Source organism: Nomascus leucogenys, chromosome 11 (genome assembly GCF_006542625.1).
Source record: "Nomascus leucogenys isolate Asia chromosome 11, Asia_NLE_v1, whole genome shotgun sequence".
Classification (NCBI taxonomy): domain Eukaryota; kingdom Metazoa; phylum Chordata; class Mammalia; order Primates; family Hylobatidae; genus Nomascus; species Nomascus leucogenys.
Genome location: NC_044391.1, coordinates 25154039 through 25179892, shown reverse-complemented (window position 1 = coordinate 25179892; position 25854 = coordinate 25154039). Strand labels below are relative to the sequence as shown.

The 25854-nt window shown below is 40.7% G+C and overlaps 2 protein-coding genes across 13 annotated transcripts in view; one reads left to right on the top strand and one right to left on the bottom strand.

The window, feature by feature from the left end:
• Positions 1-4164: 4164 nt before the first annotated feature.
• On the bottom strand, positions 4165-17395 carry PEG10 (paternally expressed 10). Of its 2 annotated transcripts, none has more exon segments than NM_001291095.1 (2): positions 4165-10527; positions 17113-17395. In NM_001291095.1, coding segments are annotated over 2 exon segments (2355 nt in total). In that variant the 5' UTR covers positions 17118-17395; the 3' UTR covers positions 4165-8178.
• Positions 17396-17495: 100 nt separating this feature from the next.
• The window catches only part of SGCE (sarcoglycan epsilon), a 70676-nt gene continuing 62317 nt past the window's right edge, over positions 17496-25854 (top strand). For 6 of the 11 annotated variants that reach the window (XM_030822105.1, XM_030822101.1, XM_030822099.1 and 3 more), the window contains exon 1: positions 17496-17715. In XM_030822105.1, coding sequence (XP_030677965.1) covers positions 17607-17715 — 109 coding nt within the window. In that variant the 5' untranslated portion in view covers positions 17496-17606. The remainder of the gene's footprint in view (positions 17716-25854) is intronic. The other 5 variants (XM_030822103.1, XM_030822108.1, XM_030822107.1 and 2 more) reach the window with 2 other exon arrangements.

The window sequence follows — 25854 nt, the reverse complement described above, 5'->3', positions numbered from 1 at the left end:
TGACCATTGTGTTACAATTATCTATAATGTTTAGTAGAGTAACATGCTATACAGGCTTGTAGCCTAGAAGCAATAGCCATATCCCTAGGTGTGTAGTAGGCTATACCATCTAGGTTTATGTAAGTACACTCTATAATGTTCACACAATGACAAAATTGCCTGACACATTTTTCAGAATATATCCCTGTCTTTAGGCAATACTATATAACATATAATAATATATTTATGCTTATTTTACCTACATCTATTATACTATATTATACTATTATAAAACATTAAATAACTATATAATATATGATATAATATATACTAATATTTAGTATTCTTATGTTATATTATATGTTATACTCCTCTATATTATATCATAATAAATAGAAAATTTATAGAATACAAAATACAATATTGTATTAGTCTGCTGGGGGTGCTGTATCAAAATACCATAGGCTGGTTGGATAAAATAACAAACATTAATTTTCTCCCTGTTCTGGATGTCAGAATTCTAAGATCAACGTACTGCCAGAGTTGTTGTCTGGTGAGACCCTTGTGTTTGGCTTGCAGATAGCTACCTTTTTGCTATGTCCTCACATGACCTTTCCTCTGTGCGGGTGTTCCTGGTGGTTCTTTTTTTTAAAACACTAGTTCTATTTGATTAGGACCCCACCCTTATGCACTCATTTAATCTTAATTACTTCCTTAAAGGCCCTTTCTCCAAATAGGTCACACTGGGGGTCAGAGCTTCAATATATATATTGATATATAAAAATCCTGATTAAGAGCTTGATGACACTTGTTCCTGCTTCAGAGGACCTGCTGTCCTTTGTTCCCCTGACATTGAAAGATCAAGTCTCTGACCTAATACCCTGGACTTCACAGTGATGAGAGTCCTCACAGTGATTCCAATCCACAGTGATAGCCTAAAGGATCACTTTGAAGAAGACACATTCCTACCTACGAGATGATAAATGAACCATCACAGACACCCACCTAGAGGTTAAAAGGTGGTGTTCTATACCTACTCCAAAGGAATGTGTGAGTTATTTTTATTATAAATAGGAAAGTGTAGTTTAGCCGGTTTAGTTTTATGTAGGATTTTTTTTTTTTTAAGATGAAGTCTCACTCTATCACCCAGGCTGGAGTGTGGTGGTGTGATCTTGGCTCACTGCAAGCTCCATTTCCCAGGTTCAAGTGATTCTCCTGCCTCAGCCTCCCAAGTAGCTGGGATTATAGGCACCTGCCACAATGCTCAGCTAATTTTTGTATTTTTAGTGGAGACGGAGTTTCACCACATTGGCCTGGCTGGTCGCAAACTCCCGAACTCAAGTGATCTGCCCGCCTCGGCCTCCCAAAGTGCTGGGATTATAGGCATGAGTCACCACACCCAGTCTATGTAGAATTTCTAAATGTTGATTAATTCCATACTTACATATATAGTTAATTCTTATAATACATATTTGTTATGAACTAAATTGTCTGCCTTCCCTCCCACAAAAAGGGTTGCTTGGGAGGTCAGTTTGGGAGGGAGGAATCATTTCTCTTGTTCATTCTTTCTAATCTCCAATTGAAAAACATTAGTAAAAATAAATATTTAAGAAATTTAATGTATTCTAGAAAAAAATCTTAAATGTCAAATATCCTTTGTCTGCACTAAATGATAATTAAACAGTGCCTACTCACAAATGACTTGGGCAACTATGGTGCCTAAGAGCAGTTGGGGTACTCGGGTGCTATTATTTGGATATGGTTTGTTTGTCCTTACCAAAACTCGTGTTGAAATTTGATCCCCAATGTGGCAGTGTTGATGGGCGTGGAGCTAGTAGGAGGTGTTTGGGATATGGAGGCAGATGCCTCATGAATGGCTTGTTGCTGTTCTTGAGGTAGTGACTGGATTAGTTTCCTCAAGAGTGGGTTGTTATAAAGCCAGGATGCCCCTCAGGTTTTTTCATTTGCATATGTCTGCTTCCCCTTTGACTTCTCAGCCATGTTGTGACAAAGCTTGAAAGTCCTTGCCAGAAGCCAGGACCATGCCCTTGAACTTCTCAGCCTGCAGAACTGTGAGCTTAATAAACTATTTTTCTTTATTGACTACTCAGTCTCAGGTATTCTTTTATAACAACGAAAATGGACTAAGACCCCTAGCTAGAGAACCCTTGGGTGCTCACCCTTCAACCGCACTAGGTGTTGCAGTCCAAGGTCTGTGCCCTGAGTTGCATTCCCCCAGACCTAGCCTACTGCCTTGAACACTGAAAGAAATTAATAAATTTTTATGGAACATACCACACACACATACGCTCTCTTTCTTATTTTATTTATCCGTCCTTCCAGATTCTTCTTCATGTACAGTTGTCCCTTGGTGTATGAAGGTAATAGGTTCTAGGACGTCCCTCCCTGCCAATAGTAAAATCTGAAGATGCTTAAGTCCCTTATATAAAATCCATAGTATTTGCATATAACTTATGCACACCCTCCTGTATACTTTAATCTCCAGATTACTTGTAATACCTAATGCAATGTAAATTCTATGTAAATAGTTGTATTATATTATTTTTATTTTTATCGTTGTATTTTTTTTACTTTTTTTTTCTGAGTATTTTCCATCTGAGGTTGGTTGAATCTGTAGATGTGGAACCCGAGGATAAGGAATAAAGGGTGGGGATTGGGTGTTTACTTAATTTTTCCAGGAAAATATGAGGTGGTTTGGGTAATGAATTCATTATCAAATCATTTATAGGTATGTACCAAATATGTTTCTATTCTGTTGTGCATGTTATCTTTATTAATTTAATTCATCTTAGATGTATTAGTTTACCCTCCTTATACCAATAAGTTCTTCTTCCTTCTGATAGTCCTTATGCAATTCGTTAGTGTATTTTTTGAGGTATGGATCAAGAGTGATTCTTATCGTCATGAATATTTAATTGCCTTTATGTTTTTAAAAGTTGTTTATTTTCCCACTGTTGTATAACATTTTGTACTGATGATTTATTCAAAAGGGCAATTCAGAGCTCCAATCGGTGGAATATGGACCTCTTTGAAGTTTGACCAAATGAATGTACATTTGTGTTTTAAGTTAACATAGTGTGGTCATCATTCTAAACAATTGTTTTGATTGCAATTGTTTTGATTGTAATTAGTTGTTTTGATTAATTGCTAGCTTCCACTACACTAGATAAGAGGGAGTCTTTATTCATTTCATAAAAGGTTTCAAAAAAATATTGCAATTGTTATGTAAATAAGTTTATTGTTCTGGACTAGCTTTGTCATACAGCTGCATAACTTAACATAATCTTGAGGCTGAGCACCTTTTTTTTTGTTTTTGTTTAATCACAAGGATTATGGAAAGAAGTGGGGCCCAGATGGGGAGGAGTCTAGGTGTAACAAATTGGAATAAGATGTTTCCATTTTCTTTCAACTTGATTTGGCTAATCACTTTTGTATCAGGTTAAATTGTAAGAAACCCCCAGGGCAGGTACTTAATAACTCAGTAGTTCTTGGCCGAGGACCCTCACTCCCAATTCTTCAAACCCACCCACCACTCTGCACACAATTGGAGTTTGCAAGCTCTGCTTGATGGATAGCTACTCTGGTAGCCTGCTTCTGAGGGTAGACAGTTTTTAGTTGTGTGTTTTCATTGGTTCTAGATTTTTCCTTTTAGTCACTATCTTCCCAATAAACAGTCATATTTATGTGACTATCATGTCATATGAACCCAGCAACCCTTTGAAACTCTTCTTCTATGTCCTAATACTTCATAATTTTCTATTAATGAATCTCAAGTATTTAAAGTAAAACTGATGTTAAAGTTTGTGATAATAGCAACCAGAGTTGCTATTAATTGTGTATCTTTATTTTATATGTTAAACTTTTGCAGCTGGAATAACTGATTTCCTGGAGTATTCTGGCTATGTAATTCATACTAGGTTGTAATCAATAATGTCTTTATACCACCCCCCCACTATCCCAAACTCAATTCCACCCCTACCCTATCCACCCTCCTACCTTCCACCTCCCTACCTCCCTACCCTTCCCACAATCCCACCCTCCCCACAGCTCCACCCTACTCTAGTGTCCCCACTCTTAGCCTCTCCCACTCTCCCTACTCTCTCATTACCCCTACCCCACCCCATTCCCTCGATGCTAGTAGATGCTGAAATGATCAGGACACAGTTTGCACTTAACCACTAAATGTTTATTGAATTTTTATTGTAACAGCAATGCAATATTAGCAAATAGAGAGCAATATAGAGTGAAGAGAATACAGCAATAAAGTTGAATGAGGGGTAGGGGTAATGGGGTTCAGTGGTAGAAGGAGGGCTACTGACAGGGGTAAAAGCGAGGGTTTTCATTTATCACTTTTATAACTTCCATGAAAATTTACCATCCATCGTTGACAAGCTCATTCTAGCAGTAATTTATCAGAGGGCACTCATCCTCTATTAAATTATTAATCTAATCACCTTTGAACTTTCTCCCACTAGGGTTTTTATCCATGTCCAATTCGCTCTAAATAAGTTGGTCTCCCTGCAGTTCCCTCCGAGTTTATTTGAAATCTTTAAGGAGATAGCAATTATAGGGTAAAGGGTCACAGGTAAGTACACATGTTCACTTATAGCGATATCTAATACATGATATTATTCTAACATTCTAAATAACCCCACCCACTTAAAATTACTTAATAGTCCCTCCCACCCTAAAATGCTCATGATTATATATCCCCTATTACTTAAACTTGATTACACAAAGAAATAAAAGCAATGCAATTTTCCACAGACCAATTCAATACCATCCTACAATCTAAAACAACAAAGAACTTTCAGTCTCATCAGATGTGCGTTCTCTCTTTAGATGAAAATGTAGCATGGTTCCCGCAGGGCTCTCCATTTCTGCCCGGGTCTTTCCAGCAGGTTGTTCTCTGTTGTCAATCTTGGAACTGTCTGTATCTGATGTGAGATGTCTGTGGTGGATGACAACTGGATCAATTCAGAAGTCCAAGAGGTACCTGCAAACTTAAACAGAATTCCAGACTGCACCATATAGATGTGGCCCTCTTATTTTGTGCACCTGCAAGTTCACTGTATTACTTCACGATTTGATCAGACTAATTCTCCTTTTTTCCACTATCTAAGACAAATACCTCACTCTCCAAACTAAAATGACCCTTCAGAAATGTATGTAAACTTTCTCTGTTTCAATATCCTAGCATGATAAATTTAGCTAGTTCTCTCTAGGCTTGCCTATCAATGAGAGCTCTTAGATCTTCTTCCTTCTTGATTTAATTAACAATGTAAATTTGGGCCAAAAGTCAATTAATTAATTTTGCCAGTTTGAAAAACTCGACTACTGATTTTGCTTAATAATTCATCTATATCCTTAACGTTTTTTATTTTGCTCCCTTTCTAACTTCTTTAGATATCAAATTCCATTGATTTTTTCCTTTCTTATGAATAAAGCCATTTTTGTTGGAAAATGCCAAAAAAATTTAAAGGATCCAATTAACATAAATTTGATTAACAACAAAATAAATCAATTGAGTGAAAGGAAACTTAACCAAACTTCAAAACTATAGAATAATAAATTTAGAATTACTTATCCTTAACATCTATATTTATAGATAGCATATATAGCAATAGAGCATAGTACACACTGCCAAAAAGTTAATCACAAGCTTTAGTAAACAGCCAAATGTGGATCAGGGACTTTCTGAGTTGTTAACCCACAGCAGCGTATTTTCCCTGGTCATTCTTGTCGTTGGCAAACTTCTCTAGACTTTTGCTTGCAGTGGTGGCAAATGTCCGTGTGCACATGCCAGGGCTACAGACAACGGCCCATTTCTAGGCACCCTGCAGCTTGAAGATCAATTGACAACTGTAAATTTGACACAAAACAACTCGAATTCAAATGTATGGAGGATGAATTGATACTTGAGGTAAACAGAAGTGACGCTTCAAAATAGTTCAGAAGCACAAATGCACCATTTTAAAAGTAATTAAAACACGAGTGATTGACAAGCTTTCTGATTCCATTGAAGGAAAAAAAAGTTGTTTTGGACTAAATAAGCAAGTAGGTTTCTCTTTTGAAATTTTGTATCCTTTTATATGATTTTTAAAGGCCCAATTGATAGAATTGAAATTATATATGATGTTAAAATTGACGATGAACAGGATGAACTATTATACAAATGCTCCAGTTCTGAGGAGCCTCTCATTCACAGCGTTGTAAGAAGTTCACAGTAAAGGAATATTTTACACTATGTTACTTATCATTTTTACTTAGTTTAGCTCTAACAATAAGAACTGGATAGTACTTTGTAATTCAATGGAAATTTTTGAAAGCCGAGTCACCACTTCAAAACACTTACACTAAAAATTATACTAAACATTTTAAGTATTTAAACATGCAAGAATACGAGCGGATGATAATGAACGTGTGAAAGATGATGCTGATGAAAAGTGAAACTTCACCGTTAGACTCCTCTTCATGTCAGGCAATTTGAGATGTACACCACGTTGTTTTCTACTGCTCAAACTGTGTTTTGGCAATTAAAGCCTGCCTCTTACATCTCTGTGTGTGGCAGCAAAATGGAGTCTCAGCAACCAGGCAGGAAAATGACACAAATCCTGCAGCAGGGTCAATGGCAGTAGTAAAGAATTAAACAGAAAAAGAGAGGTTAGACAAAACAGTTCAAGGTAGTAGCAAGGGACCAGGCTAAAGGAAGTCAGGCAGTACCAGGTTAGCACAAAGCTTCCAGGGGGCACCAGAGGTGTCACTGGGCTGAAGACAACTCTTGTGTTGCCCGTTGCTTTGAGTCCTTTGAGTTGCTTTCTGAGGCTTTTCATCCATTGGCAGCTTCACATTAGCTCCATCCTCTAGAGGGACCTTTCTCATTATGTGGATTCTAATCCTTTTGAAGTGGTTACCATCAAGTAATGTGGAGCTCACTAAGGAAGTCCACATCCTCAAGACAGTGTCCACAGCCCTAATTCCTCTTCTTCAAAGATGTCCCTTCCAGGCATAGGAGTGTGAATCTGGGTGCTAAATCATTTCTCCTCTCTCCACACATCCTAATGCTACAGTCTAATGAGGGGACTGAAGGTGAAATGCCCAGATGCATATGGAGGCAGACACATGGATAGATTCTTCCAAAACGTCAGCTGGTGCTTTTCCAGCCAATTAACAACACTCATGAAAATTCTTTCTGAAGTACCAGGACAAATCTCTTAAGAGTTGGGTATGGGATTTTGGAGTCCTTTTGATCTGCTACTCTTTAGCCCTCGAAGGTGATTGAGAGGTGGTCACATTTCATGAACATCTAACACCCCTGGAGCCACCAGTAATCTCTGGTTACCAGGTTTAATGCTTTGTGGAAGCCATCATGGCATGATGATGGTAAGGTGTTGTGTCAAAGCCGGAGTCATTGGGTACATGTGATTTGCACCACGATGTGAAGACACAGTCTTAACATGCAAGAGTCCATCTGAGAGAGCACTTTCTTTTCAGGCCTGAGATGTTTCATGTCACAAGGGTTTTGCCTGCTCCTGGGAGAACCAGTTGAGTTGCTGCTCCTTGAGAATTAACAGAACCATGGAAATGGAGTTTGAAGATGGTGAAGTTTCTAAGGGTGCAGCGAGAGGATCACGGAAGCCTTTCCACACTGCACCGATAATTTTGGCTTCCTTAATAAGGCCTCGGTCCTCCAGTGATCTAAAGAGGGTACCGAAACCGCAAGAAAAGTCATGTCCTCCTCCTCCTTGTCTCCCCCTCCATAAAGAAATCAGCATTTCCTGCGTTTGTATCAGCTTCTCTGTAAATGTTAAACAGCAAATTTGGCAGCCTATAATTTAGATGGTGATAGAGGTTTTGGCAGGTAAAACCCAGACTTCCAGGACTGGCTGGAAAGTAAACTTACTAATTATTTTAGTTAGATTGGCAGTCAAGGTGGAAAAATGAGAGATCATTTATTGGCAAATACTCTGTTGCTCTCAGAAAATGTTGAAGGTCTTTTGGTGCTTTAGGATGTGTGCCAGTCCAGGGTGGCCCTGACCTTCTATAGCCGTTTCAGAGAGGATGTGCCTCAGGTGGCCTGAAGATACAGTAGCCTAAAATTTAGCACACAGTCACTGATTGAAAAGCTGAACAGGAATAAATTTTGAGGGCAGAGATCCTGAAAGACATGACAGGTATTTACAGGGTACTGTAAGATGGAGGCGGCGGCGGTGGTGGTGGTGGAGGCGGCGGCTGTGGCGGCGGGTACTGTGGTACTGGAGGCTGGCGGTACCAGTGTGGATTCCAAGTGATCATCACAGGTACATATAGTGATCTTCCTTGTCCGTCTCGTCCCACTGGGTACCAGGCGAATCCTACTGGGTAGGTCGGGTACGCGGCATATGTGGGGTATGTTTGGTATCCAGGTATTTGAGGTACGAATTCAGTGTACGTTGCCAGGTGTGCTTGGTCTTCTAAATTTGGAATAGATAGGCGAGGATACTGATTCTGGATAGTAAAATTGTTTGGAGCTCGGCAATCATAAGAAACTTGCAGTTTCCACCCCCTCTTCACTTGGAGAACTTGGGCTCCATTAGGTGCAATCGTTGGAGTAATTAGCCCATCTTTTACATTTCTTGCCACAAAATCTCGAAGAGCTGCCATTTCAGGTTCGGACAGTGAATACACATGTCCGCTGGGAATACTGTGTGCTCCAGGTATCATTTCTATGTGAGGGTCAACCAGGCGGTGATCTGGGTAGACGTGCTCATCTACCGGAGTGTACACATTCTGGACATAGTAATACCTCACTGGTTGGTAAACTCTGTATCCATCTACTGGATAATAGAGTGGCGGTTGTGGTGCTGGTGGTGGGAGCGATGGTGGTATTGGAGAATACATCCGGCAGTGGTAGCGGCAGTATTCAGAATCAAAGACGATAGATCGACTGCTCCATGTGATGTTGGGATCATGTGTGCTCAGCCAGCGAACCCCTAGGACGACAGGGAAGAATGGAGACTGAGTCACATCAAATGACAGCACCTCACGGTGATCTCCCAGGTCAACTATCAGGTCGTGAGTTTCGTGGACAACTGGGCCCGATGCTATGGGGCGCCCATCAATTGCTTCCACAAGTATTGGCCAGTCCTTGATTCTTAGAGGAATTCCATTTTGAGCAACATATTCGTGATCAATGAAGTTGCCAGAAGCACCAGAATCGATCATGGCTCGGACGAACAGGGTGTGTCTGCCCGGAAGATGAATCTGGAGCATCACTTGCAAGTGTGGAGATGAGGCATCATCTTGTGGGGACCTTATTATTTCTGGCCCGGTCGCTGAAGGTCCCTCTACAGCGGGGCCGGGGAGTTTCCCGCCGGCGAAGACTTTGAGGCCTTGGCAGGACAGTTGTCAGCGTAGTGACCTCCTGTTCCACAGTAGAGGCACAGGTTCAGCTTTCTGCGTCTTTCTTTTTCTTCCTGGGTCAGGCGCATGCGGGCACCTCCCACCGGCTCGGTTGGATCTACCTGGTGGTGGCTTGCAATGTGAGGCAACACCAGCGCCCGGGGTGGCGAGCGTGGCTTGCGAGCTGCAGCAGCCCTGGCCAGCCTTCTCTCAATGTGAATGCACTGCCCAATCAGAGCAGACAGCGACTTGGCGACCTCAAGGTGGGAGAGCTCCTCCTGAATGTGGTCGCTGAGGCCCTCGTGGTACTGGTCAATCAGCGCAGGCTCGTTCCAATCCAGGTCCTGGGCAATCATCTGGAAAGCATTGGAGTAGTCGATGACAGACCCCATGCCTTGGCGCAGGCGTCTGATCTTGCGTTTGGCAACCTCTCGCCTCTGAGGGTCTTCAAAGACATGCTTCATTTCCATCATAAAAGCTGGATAGTTGTGCATCAGGTAGTGGGAGCGCTCCAGCTTTGCTGAGGCCCAACGGGCAGCACGGCCGGTCATCATGCTTGTCACGAAGCAGACACGGACACGATCAACTGAGAAATCCCTGGTGCTCTTTTCCATGAAGATCTGGCACTGGGCCATGAAAGGAGCCAGCATGTCTGGGTTGCCATCAAACTTCTCTGGGAGGTCTTCTGGGCACTCTTCCTCTATTGGAGGGGGTGGGGCAGCAGCTGCTGCAGCACCGCGGAGCTCGATGTCATCATCTTCATCCTCAGGGGTGGGTTCCACTTGCTCTCGAAGGGTGGTGTTCTCCTCTGTGAGCTTCTGCACCTGGCTCTGCAGGTTGTTGTTCTCCTCCGACTGCTTCATGACCTTCTCTCTTAAGTTGTTGATCTCTTCAGAGAGCTCGTCCCTTCTTCGTTCGGTCATGTTGGGGACACACGCACTCTTATGGCCGGTGTGCTTGGAGTTGTTGTTGTTGTTGTTGTTGGGGGGAGGGGGAGGAGGAGGAGGTGGGCAGTCGGGACCCAGGGTGACGGTTGGGGTGGGAGGAGACCTCCCAGCTGTAGCTTCACTTCTGTGGGGATGGAGGCCTGGATCCTGGCCCCCTCTTCCACTCCTTCTTTTTTTTGTTTTCAAAACCCGCTTATTTCTGTAAATAAAGATAAATGTATGTATAAATCCAACTTATACATTCAAAGTAGCAAAATGCAGACACAAAGGATTTGGTATTTAAATTATCCCTTGCTCTATGTGGTTACATTAATAATTAGTGAACAAAGAAAATAAACTCTCAAGAGAAAGTTATTAATCAGCACCATAGATAACAAAAAGCAAACTACTTTTTGATGTTCAAATGACCTTGTCTTCCTCAAAGGCCACCTGTTCATTATGATTCAACAATACATTATCAACAGCATGCTTACCTTTATAAACTATAAAAGAATGTTGAAACCCTCTAAACAAGTAGTTTTGTATTCAAACACAGCAAGAAACTTCAAGGCAAACATGGATAGCAAATCAATTATGCAAATTAAAGCCAAAATAATAACTTTTGTTATTAAAGAAGCTAGGCCAAAAATAGTTAATACTACAACTAATAGAATCTCATTAAAGCAAGAGGGGAGTATTAAAATCACAATGCATGTATTCATCAGCCCTGTGGGCAGGAGGGTACTCTGGCCAACTGTCACAACCCTAATTCCACTGCCACAGAGAAGGTAACTGGTTATCAAATCGAACAGTCACCACCACAAAAACCACAGGACTGCCTAAATTACTTTTCTGACCATAATTTAAATCCCCAAAGAAAATTATCTATGGGACAGAAATGGCACTAAGCAGCAATATGTGTATGTCAGTTTCCCTTGTCATTATGCAGTCATTCAAGAAATACTAATTGATGCCTCCTAGGAAAAGCTATAAAACGGGACATTCAAAGAAGCCCAATAATAGTATACCTCAAACTAATTATGAGGACTTAATTAAATAGTGCAGGTAAATTATGTAGTGAGTATTCAACAACGGTTAGCTGATATTAACAAATTATTAATTAGAAAATAGAAAGGTGACTATCTGTGTAAAGAGATTGGGATTAAAAGAGGGAGGGGCTGCAACTATAGCAACATGGGCATGCATTTCCCACCTGAAGATATTTACTTTTTTAAAAATATTGTGTTGGTCAAACAAATTCAAGGCCTTATTTGTCTTGCAGGTCACCAGTTTGCAATCCATAGTTTTTAACCAAGATTTGTCAGCACAGTCCCAAATGAAGGTTTGTAATATTAAGGTGGGACAGGGCTGCACTCCTAGGGGGTGAGTGGATGTGTGTGGGGAGGTGGGGGTAGGGCATGTGTTTAAACATTCTAATTATGAGTGTAATGACAATAAATCACACACATAAAAAATCCTGACACAGTGTCTGCCCGTGTACTTCCTGAAAATACGGTTAAATGCATTTAGAATGATTTAATTATTTTAAATTTTATTAATAATCTCAAGTCCCATATTTGGAAAATTTAAATATATAAAAAGTTTAAAACATAATATGTAAAAGTTTAAAAAAGTTTTAAAAACTTTAAAAAGTTTAAAACTTTTAAAGAAAGTTTAAAAAGTTTATAAAACTTTTAAATAAATAAAAGTTTAAATACGTAACTTGGTCCTCTCTGGATACTCACTATGTGATTTACCTGCAAAAATGGATGCCAAATAAATTACATAGAATAAGGCCAAAAAGATACACAGTTGGTAATTAGAGAAGTTAGGTGAAAAATAGTTACTATTTTCAACCAATGGAGTACAAGAAAAAAAAAAAAAAAAAGAAAGTGGTAATTAAACATGATGCCCAGCCCCTGGCTGTAAAGAAATGCTCCTTCCTCTCCAACTCCTAAACCCTTTAGGTACTTCCCATGCCCCAATGTCACCACCCACAGATAGTATCCCTGTGTCCTTTGCAGTTGGTGTAGGCTCTCCAAGGAGTGGCTATACAGCAAGCAGGGTCTTTAAGAGACAGGGAGTAGTGTGACATTTTAACAGTTTTAACACCACTACTTAATTACTTTAGTAACTTAGGCTACAAAAACAACAAATAATTGACATTCAAGATAAAATATTCAAGTTTAGAAAAAATGAGAAAACACAATAAACACATCATAACCCATGACATTCAGTATCATTTCCAACTCCTTAAAGACAATTGTATTGGTGACCCTGACAATATAACATCACAACATAATGCAATTTTTCCTTATTAAATTAGGAGTTTTCATGTCCCATTAACGAAAAACTAATAAGCATAAGTAAGGTGACTAAGGTACCACTTTTGTCATCTAGACATTAATACCTTCAAAACCTTGAGACAGGACTTCTAAAGAGCATTCACAGCATGGCCTGGTGCAGCCTGACCACTTGTCAATCACAGCCACTAAGGGGGGCTTTATTGAAGCCCAGGTCTGATGGTTTTATTATCTGCAAAAAACAGTGATGGGACAGAAATACAATACATTAGGAAATCAGCAAATAATTACTACATGGTTTAGGGAAATAAAAGATCAATAAGGGTTAAAAAGTCAAATACCTTTGGTATATAAGGAAGGTAATTTAAAAGTGAAAAGAGACCAGAGTTAAGATGGGAGGGGCTGCAACAATGAAACTGGGGGTGCATGCCCTCCCCCTTACCATCCCCCCCACCAGACATTTCATTCTTTTTTATTTTTTAATGTAGTGCTGGTCAAACAAATTCAAGGCCTGCTTTAGCCTGCAAGGTCACTAGCTTAAGACTTCTGACCTTTGCCAATAACAAGCCTGAGGCCTTCATATGAGGGTTGGCAAGTTTAGGGTGGGACGTTAAAAGAGACAACTGCTCAGGGAACAGTAGTTTATCCATTAAAAGTAATAGGGTAATGGGCAGGCAGCTTAACAGTGTGTATAAAAATGTTTAAACAGCGACTGAGGTAGCACAGGTTAACCTGGCACAAGAAGCATGTTTACTTGATTTGAATTATAGAACTATGTATGGCTCCTTAAACTCCCCCTTAGTAGGGGCTGCACTGGAGGGGAGGGGTCAAAAGGTCTCATTCCTGAAAACTGAAAGGACAAACTGCATAAAGCCAAGCTGCCTAGGACAGATGCCATCTTTACATGATAATAATTTCAGTTTTAGTCTTTTTAGGAATTAAATACATTTGGTTAATTACTGATTATTCACAATAGCTTGGAATAATTTCTATTCCACAAACACACCAAAGAGCAATAGTAGCCAAAAACCATAAATAAACATCCCATTAGGAAATGACATCTCATTAAGCAACTCTTAGTTGCTTCATATTTTCAAATGTCCAATTTTTTAGTACTATCTTGTACTATTTATGAAATGCAAATTCTCTTAATATGCATGTTATTACCGTTGTTTTGAACCTCTTTAATATGCAAATATACAATATACAAAGAGGAGGGGGAATTACTTAAAGCTGTAATTATGATAAGCACAAATTTTCCATAGATTGTGTACTTCTGGTGGGGAGGGGGTACGTGACAGAGATTTTTGGGAGCCAAAGCCCCCAATTCCTCCCCTACCAAAGTCCTGGCTCATGATTTGTAATATATGGAACCAGGTTTTAAAATTTCTTCATTCAGCTAGAAACACAATTCTTACATGGTACATCTTACTGGCAATCAGTTATAAATTTGTTTTATACAGATGTTTAATTATGCAAGCTGAAACAATCTATATTTTGTAATGTGACTTTATGTTACATTACACAAACTTTAATACCAATATGTTCCATTAATAATCCGCTTGCCCCAAATTTAAATTAGCTTTTTATGAAAAAAGCTAATTATTTGGAATAACTAGCTTTTTATGAAAAAAGCTAATTATTTGGAATAACTAGCTTTTTATGAAAAAAGCTAATTATTTGGAATAACTAGCTTTTTATGAAAAAAGCTAATTATTTGGAATAAGTAGCTTTTCATGAAAAAAGCTAATATTTGGAATAACTAGCTTTTTATGAAAAAAGCTAATTATTTGGAATAATTTAAATTAATTTAGTTGTTTTGTATTATAATTACAGCTTATATTATTGGAGTTTAAAAACACATACACTTTTTTTTTATTCTGTTATATGTGAGAGATAACGCAAACAAGGCAACCCAGGACAGCAAAGCACCATAGGAAAGGAGCAAATCAGAAAAGACCTACAGACACCAAGCAAGACACTGAATAAACCTATTTACTCTGGTCATTTAACACATATTTAATGAATGCCTACCATGTGCAGGCACAATTTATTATACATAGGCAAATAGGCTAGGGTTAATCACCTAGAGATCCAAAGAAAACACCTAGCTTCATAGGCACGCAAATAACAGCCTTATCCTCACTCAGAGGCCAAACCAACAGCATCAATTTTGTATCCACCAAAACATCCGATTCCAAAAGGTCCACTAGTGCCTCTAAAAAAACCTTAAATGTGAAAATAGTTTTAAAGTTTTTAAAAATAAATTGTTAAGTTTTGGTTTTCATTTGCAGTAAAAACATTTGGCTAAATTGCCTTTAGAGGCACTAGCCATGTCAGTTTACAGGGTCCCTTCATAAGCCACTATCAGGAGTTTAAATTGTGGGATTATGTTATTGAATATATGCAAAGAACATATTAAAAGTGCTCATAAATTCCAGTTATAATTATTATTGTTTTATTTATTATTCTATTAGACTCCAGCAGCCAAAAAGCAAAACCCACACAGCAGAGAAACCGCAGGGGGGCGGGGCTGTACAGCCAGGGCTCAGGCAAGAAAAGTGCGCAGGTGCAGAGGACCCGGGCCTGAAGGGAGGGGCTGAGGGTTCACACTGCGCATGTGTGCTAGCGGGCTCTGAGGGAGGTGGGACTATAGGCCAGCCCGGCAGAGGCAGGCTTAGGGAGGGGCCACGCCTTGGAGAGGCGGGGCCTGAGCAGGCTACCTCAGAGGAGGTGGGCCTGAGGAGGCGGGATCTAGTTGAGCTCACCTCAGAGGAGGGTGAGCTCACTTCAGAGGAGGCGGGCCCAGGAGAGGCGGGGCCTGGGCAGTTCACCTCAGAGGAGGCGGGCCCGGGAGAGGCGGAGCCTGGGCAGTTCACCTCAGAGGAGGTGGGCCTGGGAGAGGCGGGGCCTGGGCAGTTCACCTCCCAGGGGGGGCAGCCCGGGAGAGGCGGGGCCTGGACAGTCCACCTCAGAGGAGGTGGGCCTGGGAGAGGCGGGGCCTGGGCAGCTCACCACAGAAAAGGTGGGCCTGGAAGAGGCGGGGCCTGAGCAGCTCACCTCAGAATGAGGTGGCCAGAGAGAGGTGGGGCCTGGGCAGGCAGGCGCTAAGGAGCTGGGAGGAGGGGCCGGAGGAGGCCGCATCTAGAAGGCGCGCTCTGGGAAGGCGCGCTGCAGGGGAGGCGCGCTCTGAGGAGGCGCTGTGGGAGGAGGCGCTAAGCACCGCAGAGAAGGCACGCTAGGATGGGCGGGGCAGGCCTGAGACTGGCTGCTACAGGGCTGCAGAGTATCTGCACGCCCCCCTGCGCCAGAATCCCCCCTCCCAAACCCCTCCCACCAGCCGCCAAAGCCAGATTCATTTCATGCAGCAAGAGCAATCAACAGATCCAATTCCCCCGCCATACTCAGCAAACCCACAGTTTCCACAAACTGTTGCTGGACTCTGATTCGCGCCACCACAACTACACCGCCACTTCAATCAAGCACAAGTAGGCAGGCAGGCTGCTCTGCCATCACCAAAAAGATTCCCGTTTCCACTTGAATCAGCGCCCCTCCACTCCACTGCTATAGCGGGAATGGTGTGGGCAGAATGTTAAACACTAATTTTTGCCCGGGGCTCCATTTTGTCTACCAGCACCATCATGCAGAGAACCGTCCTGCAGAAAAATAGAGTGGGAGCCATTCCAAAAGGTGAAAGGGTGGGGTCCTGCTCCAAGAAAACAGAGGAATTGTACTCTGCAGCTCATGTCCCACTACGGCTGCTTTATTTGTAGCGCAAACAGTCTGCAGCTCCTGTACCTCTGCAGCTCTTACCACTTTGTAGTGCATCTTAGGTGTTAATTGTTCCGCAGCTCATGTACCTCTGCAGTTCATGTGCCTCAGAGCGCAATGAAGCGCTGTTGTCGGGCTGGCTAATCGCATCGTTTTTGTAGCGTTTTTGTAGTGCTACTCTTCTGCAGCTCAGATTTTGCAGCGCGTGTAAAGCGCAATTCAGTTTTCTGTCTGCAGCTCCTATATCGCTGCTCCTCGTTCTGGATTGTAGCACCACTGAAGCGCCCATCCGTCAGTTTGTGGCACATAAAGCGCCCATCAGTTCATAGCGCAATGAAGCGCCAGTTGTAGCGCCCATCAGTTTGTCGCCCGCGTGAAGCGTGCTTGTAGCGCATCTGAAGCGCCAGTTTGTAGCGCATTTGAAGCGCTTATCAGTTTGTAAAGCATGGCACTTGGTAGCGCATTCGAAGAGCAAATTGCAAGTCGATCTGTAGCTCCTGACCGTCTGCAGCTCATCACTGTCTGCAGCTCATCTCTGTCTACAGTCCATATCTGGACTTGGTCCTGGAAACCCAAGCCTTGAAGGCTTGGTTTCCCCATTTTTTGGGGGGTACAGCCAGTGAAGGCGTGACAAGATTTGCGTGGAGACATTCTGGGGTGCTACTCCATCTCCCGCAGCTCCCGATAAGCACAGGGAATGAACATGATCTTTAAAAAAAAAACGTCCTCACCGCATACTCACCACGCGAGGACTCCTCTGCGAAGACAGGAAGGATGGGGTCCCACACCTGAGCCAGGCGCGGTCTCAACTGGGTGCTCCGCAGCCTGGAGTGGCTCCGGACGACAGCCCGCTCAGCGGACCTTTCGCCAGGCTCGGTGGACCTTCTCCGCTGTTCTCCTCAGGGCGCAGTCAGATTTCTTCGACACACACCAACCGAAGTTGAAGCGCGTGTACCAGGAGCGCAGACTGCGAGCCTTATATAGGTTGCACCGAGGAGGGGGGCGCCAAATCCCAGCGTGCTCCGCGGGCTAGGGGGTGGAGGGGGGTGCGGGGGATGGGGGATGGGGGTGGGGGCGGTGGCCACGCTACAGTGGCCCGCCGCTAGAGGGAGTACGGGATTACCGAGGGGGTGCGGGATGCTGATGCTGAACTGGCCAAGCTGGGAGGGAAGAAGAAAGGGAGGGGAGGGGAGAATCGAGGACGGACGGCCTAGCCAGGCCAAGAATGCAATTGCCCCGGTGGTGGGAGCTGGGAGACCCCTGTGCTTGGACGGGACAGGGTCGGGGGACACGCAGGATGAGCCCCGCGACCACTGGCACATTCTTGCTGACAGGTTAGTGGTCTGCGCGCGACGTGGTGGTCCCGGGGCCAACAGGCCGCCGCCTCCCCCTCCCCCGCTCGGGTTCCGGGCACCAGCCTCTCTTTCTGTCCCGGACCCCACCGTACCCCTCCTTCAGTACACCCTGTACCCCATTTCCCCGGCCCAGCTTCTCTCTCCCCAGGCTTGACCCCTGGCCTTTTTTTTTTTTCTCTCCGCGCCCCCGCGGGCCCCTCCCTGCTCTGCGGGCGCAGAAATTCCATCTCCAATTCCTGTTCCCAACATCCTCCTCCCCGCCCAGCCCCAGGGTAGTCCTCTCCCGATCCCTGCAGCAAAGAGCTGGGGGTCGTTGCATGTTTTTCTGGGGGGCCCGTTTCCCCGCGATTGGGCTCTGCGGCCGGGATGCGAGCCAAAGGAAATGGGTGTCAAGCTGCGTCCCCGCTACACAAACACATCTTTTTTCCTTTTCTTGATAGTGATAGAGAACACAAAAATGTGACATTTAAAACACCAAATTTCCCCCTCTTGCTAAGTGCATTTCTCGGTGGCGGAAATCTCGGTTTTCTTCGGTTTTACGGAGCAGGGAAGCGGAATCATGAAATGCTGGGAGCTAAACAGGGCGTCCAGGTCAGGGTTAACCCCGGCTGGAGGCCAGAGATGCTGCCGTACCGAGTGCGCTGTTTCCAGAAACCAAAACCAATTTAAAACAGCTGTGGATGCTTCCAGTGTGTTTGGCGGGCTTTGAAGGCTCCCAGCTACGGACTTTTGGTGGCGATTACGAGGTTTACACAGAGACCTTGCTTCCCTTGCAACGTTACATTTTTCTAAATCTTGTAGGGTGAATGAATGCGTTTAGTCACGGCAACCGCACGTTTAATCCCTTCCAGCGGGTTGCCGAGATTCGGCCACAAATATTTGCGTGTATTTGTACTATGAACATATATATTTTATGTCGGGGAAAATTGCAGTGGCTGATAAGACGCTAAAATTCTGATGAGGAAGGATGCTAAATAAAACCTTAACGCGGATTCCCATCTAAGCGCCTCAGTGTTAGGCGCTTGGGAAACTGACAATCTGTTGATGATCTTAGTAAAACAAGTTTAAGTTAAAAGGGAAAACCAAATTGTCTACAGCTGAGTTAGGTTTCGGAAACACAGATGAAACCCCTTCATATTTGAAGAGCAAAATTGAGCACATTTTAGTAACATTGGTACGGATTATTTTATACTTGGAATATCAATAAGAATTTGACTTATTGTCATAACAACGTTGGAGACACCCGCACTTTAAAAGCGAGCCTTTCTAGGAATAAACAAAACTGTAGCCCATTTACTGAGATTTTATTTTTTATTAGAGATAAAATACCCACTATCTGGAATACGAATGAATGAAATGCAGCTTTTTAACAAAGACATTTCCCTAGGAAGTTGGGTGAACACAATTATACTTTTTAGAAGTGCCTTTTAATTTAATTTTTAGGATGTTCACCCTCTTCTACAAGATAGAATAATTCCAGGATTTCTTATGCTTGGTAGAATACTGTTCTGGTGACCGCTGTCAAATTCTTACCAGTTTTGTTTGTTTGTTTAAATTCGAAAGTTACTTCACCTAGTTAACTGAGACATTATTTTTCTAAAAATTGAGATTTAAAACCAGTATAGATGAAAAGTAGGACAAATTAAAGTTCTAAAATCCATCTTAAGACTTTAAAAGTTTGAACAAGTTTGAACCAATTTGATTTTTTCATTTCAAAATGCTAACCAGGACTTTTTAAAAAAACATAATTAGTATTTTACCATAATAAAAGTAATTTCAGGTCATTGTACAAAATTCAGGAGAGAAAACCCTAGAAAACTCTAAAGAAAAGGTCACCTGTAACCTATTCACCCTGCAATAACACCAGTAAACATTATAGAGTCTGCTTTTTCAGACATTCTCTACGCATGTATAGGTAGCTATACAATAAATATTTTTCATAGGATTGCAGTTAAATACTTTCTAAAAGTTAAAAACAAGATCAAATTAATTCTCCTCGATTGTTTTCTTTCCAAAGAGCCTTTAAATGTTAAATAACATTAAGTTTGCAGCGCTTTCTTTAAAGGAAATAATATTAATTAATTTTTTAATTAAAATTTTAAATGAACGACCTTAGTACCTAAATATTTAAAACCAGAAAACTGAGAGGAATTTTCTCTCATCTCACTATTCTAACATATTGTAGCTTTTTATTCCTCTACATATGAAAATATGTTCACTTTGCTTAGAAATAGAATTTTCTAAGGGAAAAAACAGCATCAGTATGTAAGTAATTTAGATAAAACCTTTTTGTTATCCAAAAAACAAAACAATATTAAAAATAAAACAGAGATAACATTAATAGAGCAATAATACTTTAGGTAACATTTTTGTGTTGTCTAGAACAACAAAAATTTTCAAAACCAAAAGAAAATTAACAGATAAGAACTTTAAACATATTTTGGATATTTAATATCTATGCGAATTTTGGATTTTCTCAGATATTTATTTCTGGTGTTGACTATTTCTGCCCATTTTGCACACGGTTGCATATACAGCTAAGAGGAGTTAATGTGTATTATTTATTTTATCAAATAATAACTGGGCTTTGTATTTAGACATTTTATCTATCTTTATGAGAGTTTGCTGTAGATCTACGAAGCTGTTGATTTAACACCTATATTTAACTTCTAGTATGGTAAGAAAATTGTATTTCAAAACAAAGTGGGATTTTCTCTTGTTAGATAATAACTAGACTTTCTCTTTGGACATTTTACCCATTTAATGAAAATTTGCCATGTATTTATAAAGCTGTTGAATTTACCTTATGTATTTAGCTTAAGTTCCAGGGTTTTAGAAAAACGATTTCAAAACAAACTGGAATTTTCACTAGTAAAATAGTAATTGTACTTTCTATTTGGACATTTTATCCCTTTTTAATGACAATTTGCTATAGATCTATGAATCTGCTGACTTACCACATATATTTGGCTTAATTTCTAATATAGAGAAAATATATTTCTAAGCAAAGTAAAATTTTCAGTTGTCAAATAATAACTGGACTTTCTATTTCGACACCTTATTCATTTTTAATGACAATTGCTATGGATTTATGAACCTGCTGACTTACCACCTGTATTTGGCTTAAGTTCTGGTATGGTAGGGAAAATTTATTTCTAAGCAAAGTAGAATTTCCAGTTGTCAAAGAGTAAGTGGACTTTGTATTGAACATTTTATCTTTTTTACAACAGTTTGCCATAAATCTAAAAGCTGTTGATTTGCTTCATATATTTTACTTAACCTATAGTATGGTAGATAAATTGCATTTCTAAGCAAAGTGGCATTTTCACTTGTCTCACAGACATTGAAAATAAGGGACAACACCAGAAAAAACTGGTTAGCGACAACCTCAAAGAAATAAAGATAACATGTATCCAGTTTCTAACACTAGCGACAACCTCAAAGAAATAAAGATAACTTGTATCCAATTTCTAACATTAGTTTTCCACTGGTGAAAATCATGCAGTACACAAAATATTGAAGTAGTGAAGAAATCCTGACTTGTTAAAAAAATTCCCAAGTCAAATATTCAGATTGTTTCTGATTCTAATAAGTGCAGTAATTATAGATCACATTTTCTCCAAAATACCCAGCCACCTTCTTCCTTTTTCTTTTTTGCTAATTATCCATACTCTACCCAAATCCTTTCCTTAAAACTCACCCTTCAATATTCTGTAAACACCTAAATGCATATTCTAACACTTATTTCCTACCTCCAGTGTAAAAAAAATGACTCTAGGGGAATTGATGATATGGGTCTATGTGTTCGTTAGAAATTCTTGGGCTGGAGGGGAGACCGCTTAGTCCATAGCTTCACAGAAATGTCAATATGATGGCTGTTTTCTTTCTATCCCTCTCAACCTCCCCAGCAGAGACAGACAGACAAACAGATGTGAGGGGCATACATAGACTAACGCACACTCCATTTAGGCTTTTTCTAAACTTCGGAATCCAGTTCTCCAGTCTGTTATCTCCCTGATTTCCGGAAATATTAAGCCTAAAGTAGCAGTACGAGAAACAAAAAAAATAAAGAAGAAAAAGCCAATGTTTCTAGGTATCAACAAGTCTTTTCAAGTGAATATGTTTCTGATTCAAGTTTTCAGGTTGATAGGATCAGATAGAGTCTCAATGCTCTTAAATGCTGTTTCACATGGATTTCTTCCAAGCCAAGTTCTCTCTTCATAATTCCCAGTGTTTTAAATTCTGTAAACAATGTAACCTATTAAAGACAGTATTAAGTAAAAAACAAATCTCCAGTTTCCACAGCTTGACTCTGGAGCAACCATTTCCATTAATGTTGTATCCCTTCTAGTCTTTGTTCTGTGTACATAAATATTTTTATATAATTATAATTTTAATATGTATAGATTTCTTACACTTTGTTTTGAAAGGTAGGTTAATCCTGCTTTCTGCAAAGCATTTGTCAAGGATGCAGGATGCTCTTGTGTATGAGGTGGTGTGCAGATTAATTAGCAGTATTGCTGTGTGAGCGGGAGGCAGACTGAACCAGCACCGGCGAGGTGTATACGTTCTTGGGTTTGGGTCAGGGTATTGTCCCTGGTTAAGGATCATAAGCCTTTGCCCTGAGTTTTCTCTTCCTCAGCATTTGTACGAATGACTTTGATGAAGATCTAAGAGGCTTGCTTTAAAATCCATGGATGAATTGAAAAGGGATAGCTGTTAGAAATAGATAACAATTTAGAGTTAACATGGTTTTTAAGTGGGCTGCAATGCTGTGCTGAAAGCAAAAAATATTTTATAGTAGTAAATGCATCATAATTCATTGGTATGGAAGTATGGAGATGACTTTGTATGGTGGCAGTTCTTTAGGAAAATGAAGGTTAATGTGAACCAGTGGCATGATATGGTTGCAAAAGAAAAAAAAATTAGTTAGGTTCTGGTAGTAGCATAGTGTCCATATGTCACAAAAATTAATAGTACCCTGCTGTAATCAAGCACATCTGTAGTATTGTGTCCATTTCTGGCTGTCACATTTAAAGAGAGATTTTGACAAATTAGACAACTTCCAGAGCAGTCCATGGGGATGTTGAAGGGTCTGGCAATCCTGTCATAGGAGGTATCCTCACAGGGTCTGGAAGTGTTTAACTTGAGAAGACTAAACAGTCAACATGAACTCTCTGATGTTTGCTTCGGAAAGTAGAACTAGCATCGGTGGGTTAAAGGTACAGATAGATTTCAACATGAGGCCTTCCTAACATTGCAGCTCAACAAAACAATCAACTTTATTTATTCTGTTCTTTAAATATCAGAAGTATTCACCTTTCTTGCAATGAATATTTAACTTGAAGACCTTGATAACATTTTAGTGTAGACCTGAAAGATAATTGTGATGAGAACATTTTATTTTTTCTGATAAACTGTCTAAATAGCCCTATGTGTTACAAGTTCATTTCTTACAGCTTGAAAATAGCTGCAACAGGGTAATTTAACACACACCCTCCTCTCTCTCCCATTCTGTTTCAAACATGAAAACCTGAGAAGAAAATGAAAGATTCCTTTTCCCCCTGCAAAGTGTCTTAACTTGCTTAGTTTGCTTCCTAGAATTACTCTTTCCTGGAATTTCTTGCTCTGTCCGAGCAGGCTACTGGGGCTGAGTGGCCATGGATGCCGAGGGTACCTAGGGCTAGAGGGGGCAGACTGGCTGCTGGAGCTCAGCTGCCTCTTCTCCAGGGGGAAATAGGGTCCCTTCTGCAACCTCCCCTCCCTTGTGATGTATCTCCCTACAAAATTTAACAGTTACAATTTTTAGCTTTTACATAGCAAAATAAAATATTTTTATCAAATGTTTTTAACTTCTGTCCATTTCAGGTTAGCCTGGTTTCTGCCTGGCTTAAGGGCACATTCTTACTGTCTCAAACATGTCTTAAGGCAGATTTTTCTTTCCTGTATGGTGATCTGCCTATTGATTGTTTATTTTGGTTAGTATATCAAACTTTGAAAATATGATTTCTTAAAATGAATTTGTGGAGTATATAGGGCTTCCTTACAGGACCCCTTTTGTGAGTAGTTTCGGATTCTACAGAAGCTATTTTTATATATATGGAGTTATTAGTTCTTGCAAACTAAGAAGTCCAATGAGAGAGGTGAAGAAATAATAGAAAAATTCTTCTGTCATATTTTCTAACTTTTCCCTGCAGCTTTCACTTCTGCCTCATACTTAGAACTTTCTCCTCCACTCCAGTTGTTAGGTCAGAAATGCAGTCACTTTCACTCTGGCTGTATGAAGTATATTTCTAATGTTGAACAACTTTCTCTTTTCCTTATTCTGTCTTTTATAAAAGGGCCCCGTGCACTTTTGTGGGATTGTAATAATGCAAACAGCAATATGCGATGGCTTGCATCCCTGTTGTTGAAGATGCCACAGGCGTTCTTGGGCTGAGATCATATTTCCAAGACAGAAAAGCTCAAAGATGAGTTTCTGGCTTGTCAACGCTCAGCTGATCTACAGGCCGCTACTTGTAATTCCTTGAATGCAGTGCTTGCTTGCTCTGGCTCCGGCTCCCCTGCTTTGGAAGTAATAATCCCCAGTGTCTACATTTTAAAACTTAAAGATGTTACCTTGGGAAATAAATAGGTAGCCTCAAAACATTAGTTGCTGGCATGATTATTGTTATATTCTTGGAAATAATATGTTCGTAAAAGCTACAGTGCTGTTTTCTTCTTTGGTCACTCTTTGGTAGAATTTTTTTTTTTTTGTATCTTCATGTAAGAATTTTTATGCAATGTTTATGCAATAGCAGTTTAAGTGCATTTTATTATTTAGAAACCACTCGTGTTTAGCACATTTCACTTTGTATCTAATTGTCTTAGACTAATCAATTTTTTGGAATAGATCTTTGGCATCCTGTACCACGGGAATCGCCACGGCATCTGTTGTGACATGTACGCAGACTTTCTTTTCTGATAAATGAAGCCGCTCATTTAAAAAAATGTATAGGAGTTAGGCAGCTCTGGTATGAATTCTTTCCCATTCTTTAGCTTTTCACTTCCTTATCTGGTCACCACTTTGATTATTATGGAGATTTGGGGTTCGCTGCAAATTTGAAAGAAGGGATCATAGTAATTTTCTTACAGCAGTTAAAGTGGAATATTTGTTACCTATTTCTTCAGCAGTATGCATGGAAGTATAGTTGCTCTTTTACCTTGGAAAGCAAAGTAAGAGAAAAAATAGCCCTGAGGTTTTTTGCTTCTCCTTCTTAGCAAATTCATGTTTCTTGCTGTGCAGTAAAATGACATTGGCTTTTCTCTTCTATGAAATAGTTAATCAGTGTAGCACTTTTAACATCTTTCATTTTCTGTAGTTACAGGGTTGATTCTCATGAAAGACCAGTACTGCAGAAGTAGAAACAGAAGAACAGATTACTACATGTGCTTATCAGAATTTGAAATGTACAGTATTATTTTTTGTCTAACCATTTTAGTGCTAGAAGTCTAGCTTACAGATATAATGGTGAAGGTGCTCAAAGATACAGATAAGGATTTTTATTATAGTATTGATAATCATAATTAAAAAACTAGAAAAAATCCTGGTCATCTTTACTAATTAGTAATTCTTTTTTTTTTTTTTTTTTTTTTTTTTGAGACAGAGTTTTGTTCTTCTTGCCCAGGCTGGAGTACAATGATGAGGTCTTGGCTCACTGCAACCTGCGTCTCCTGGGTTCAAGTGATTCTCCTGCCTCAGCCTCCCAAATAGCTAGGATTACAGGCACCCACCACCAAGCCCAGCTAATTTTTTTGTATTTTTAGTAGAGATGGAGTTTCACCATGTTGGCCAGGCTGGTCTTGAACTCCTGACCTCAGGTGATCCTCCCACCTCAGCCTCCCAAAGTGTTGGGATTACAGGTGTGAGCCACCACACCCTGCCAGTAATTCCTTTATTCATTCATTTTTTTGAGTGTTGACTAGTTTTGAGACCCCATGCTGGATGCTAGGGAATACACAGCTCGGCTGTCGTGGAACTTTTTACGCTAGTGGGGTTGACAAAGAACAGGGTTTTTTTCAAGATTGTTTGATTAATCAAACAATTACACATATAAATGTGCCCTTAAAACTATGGTA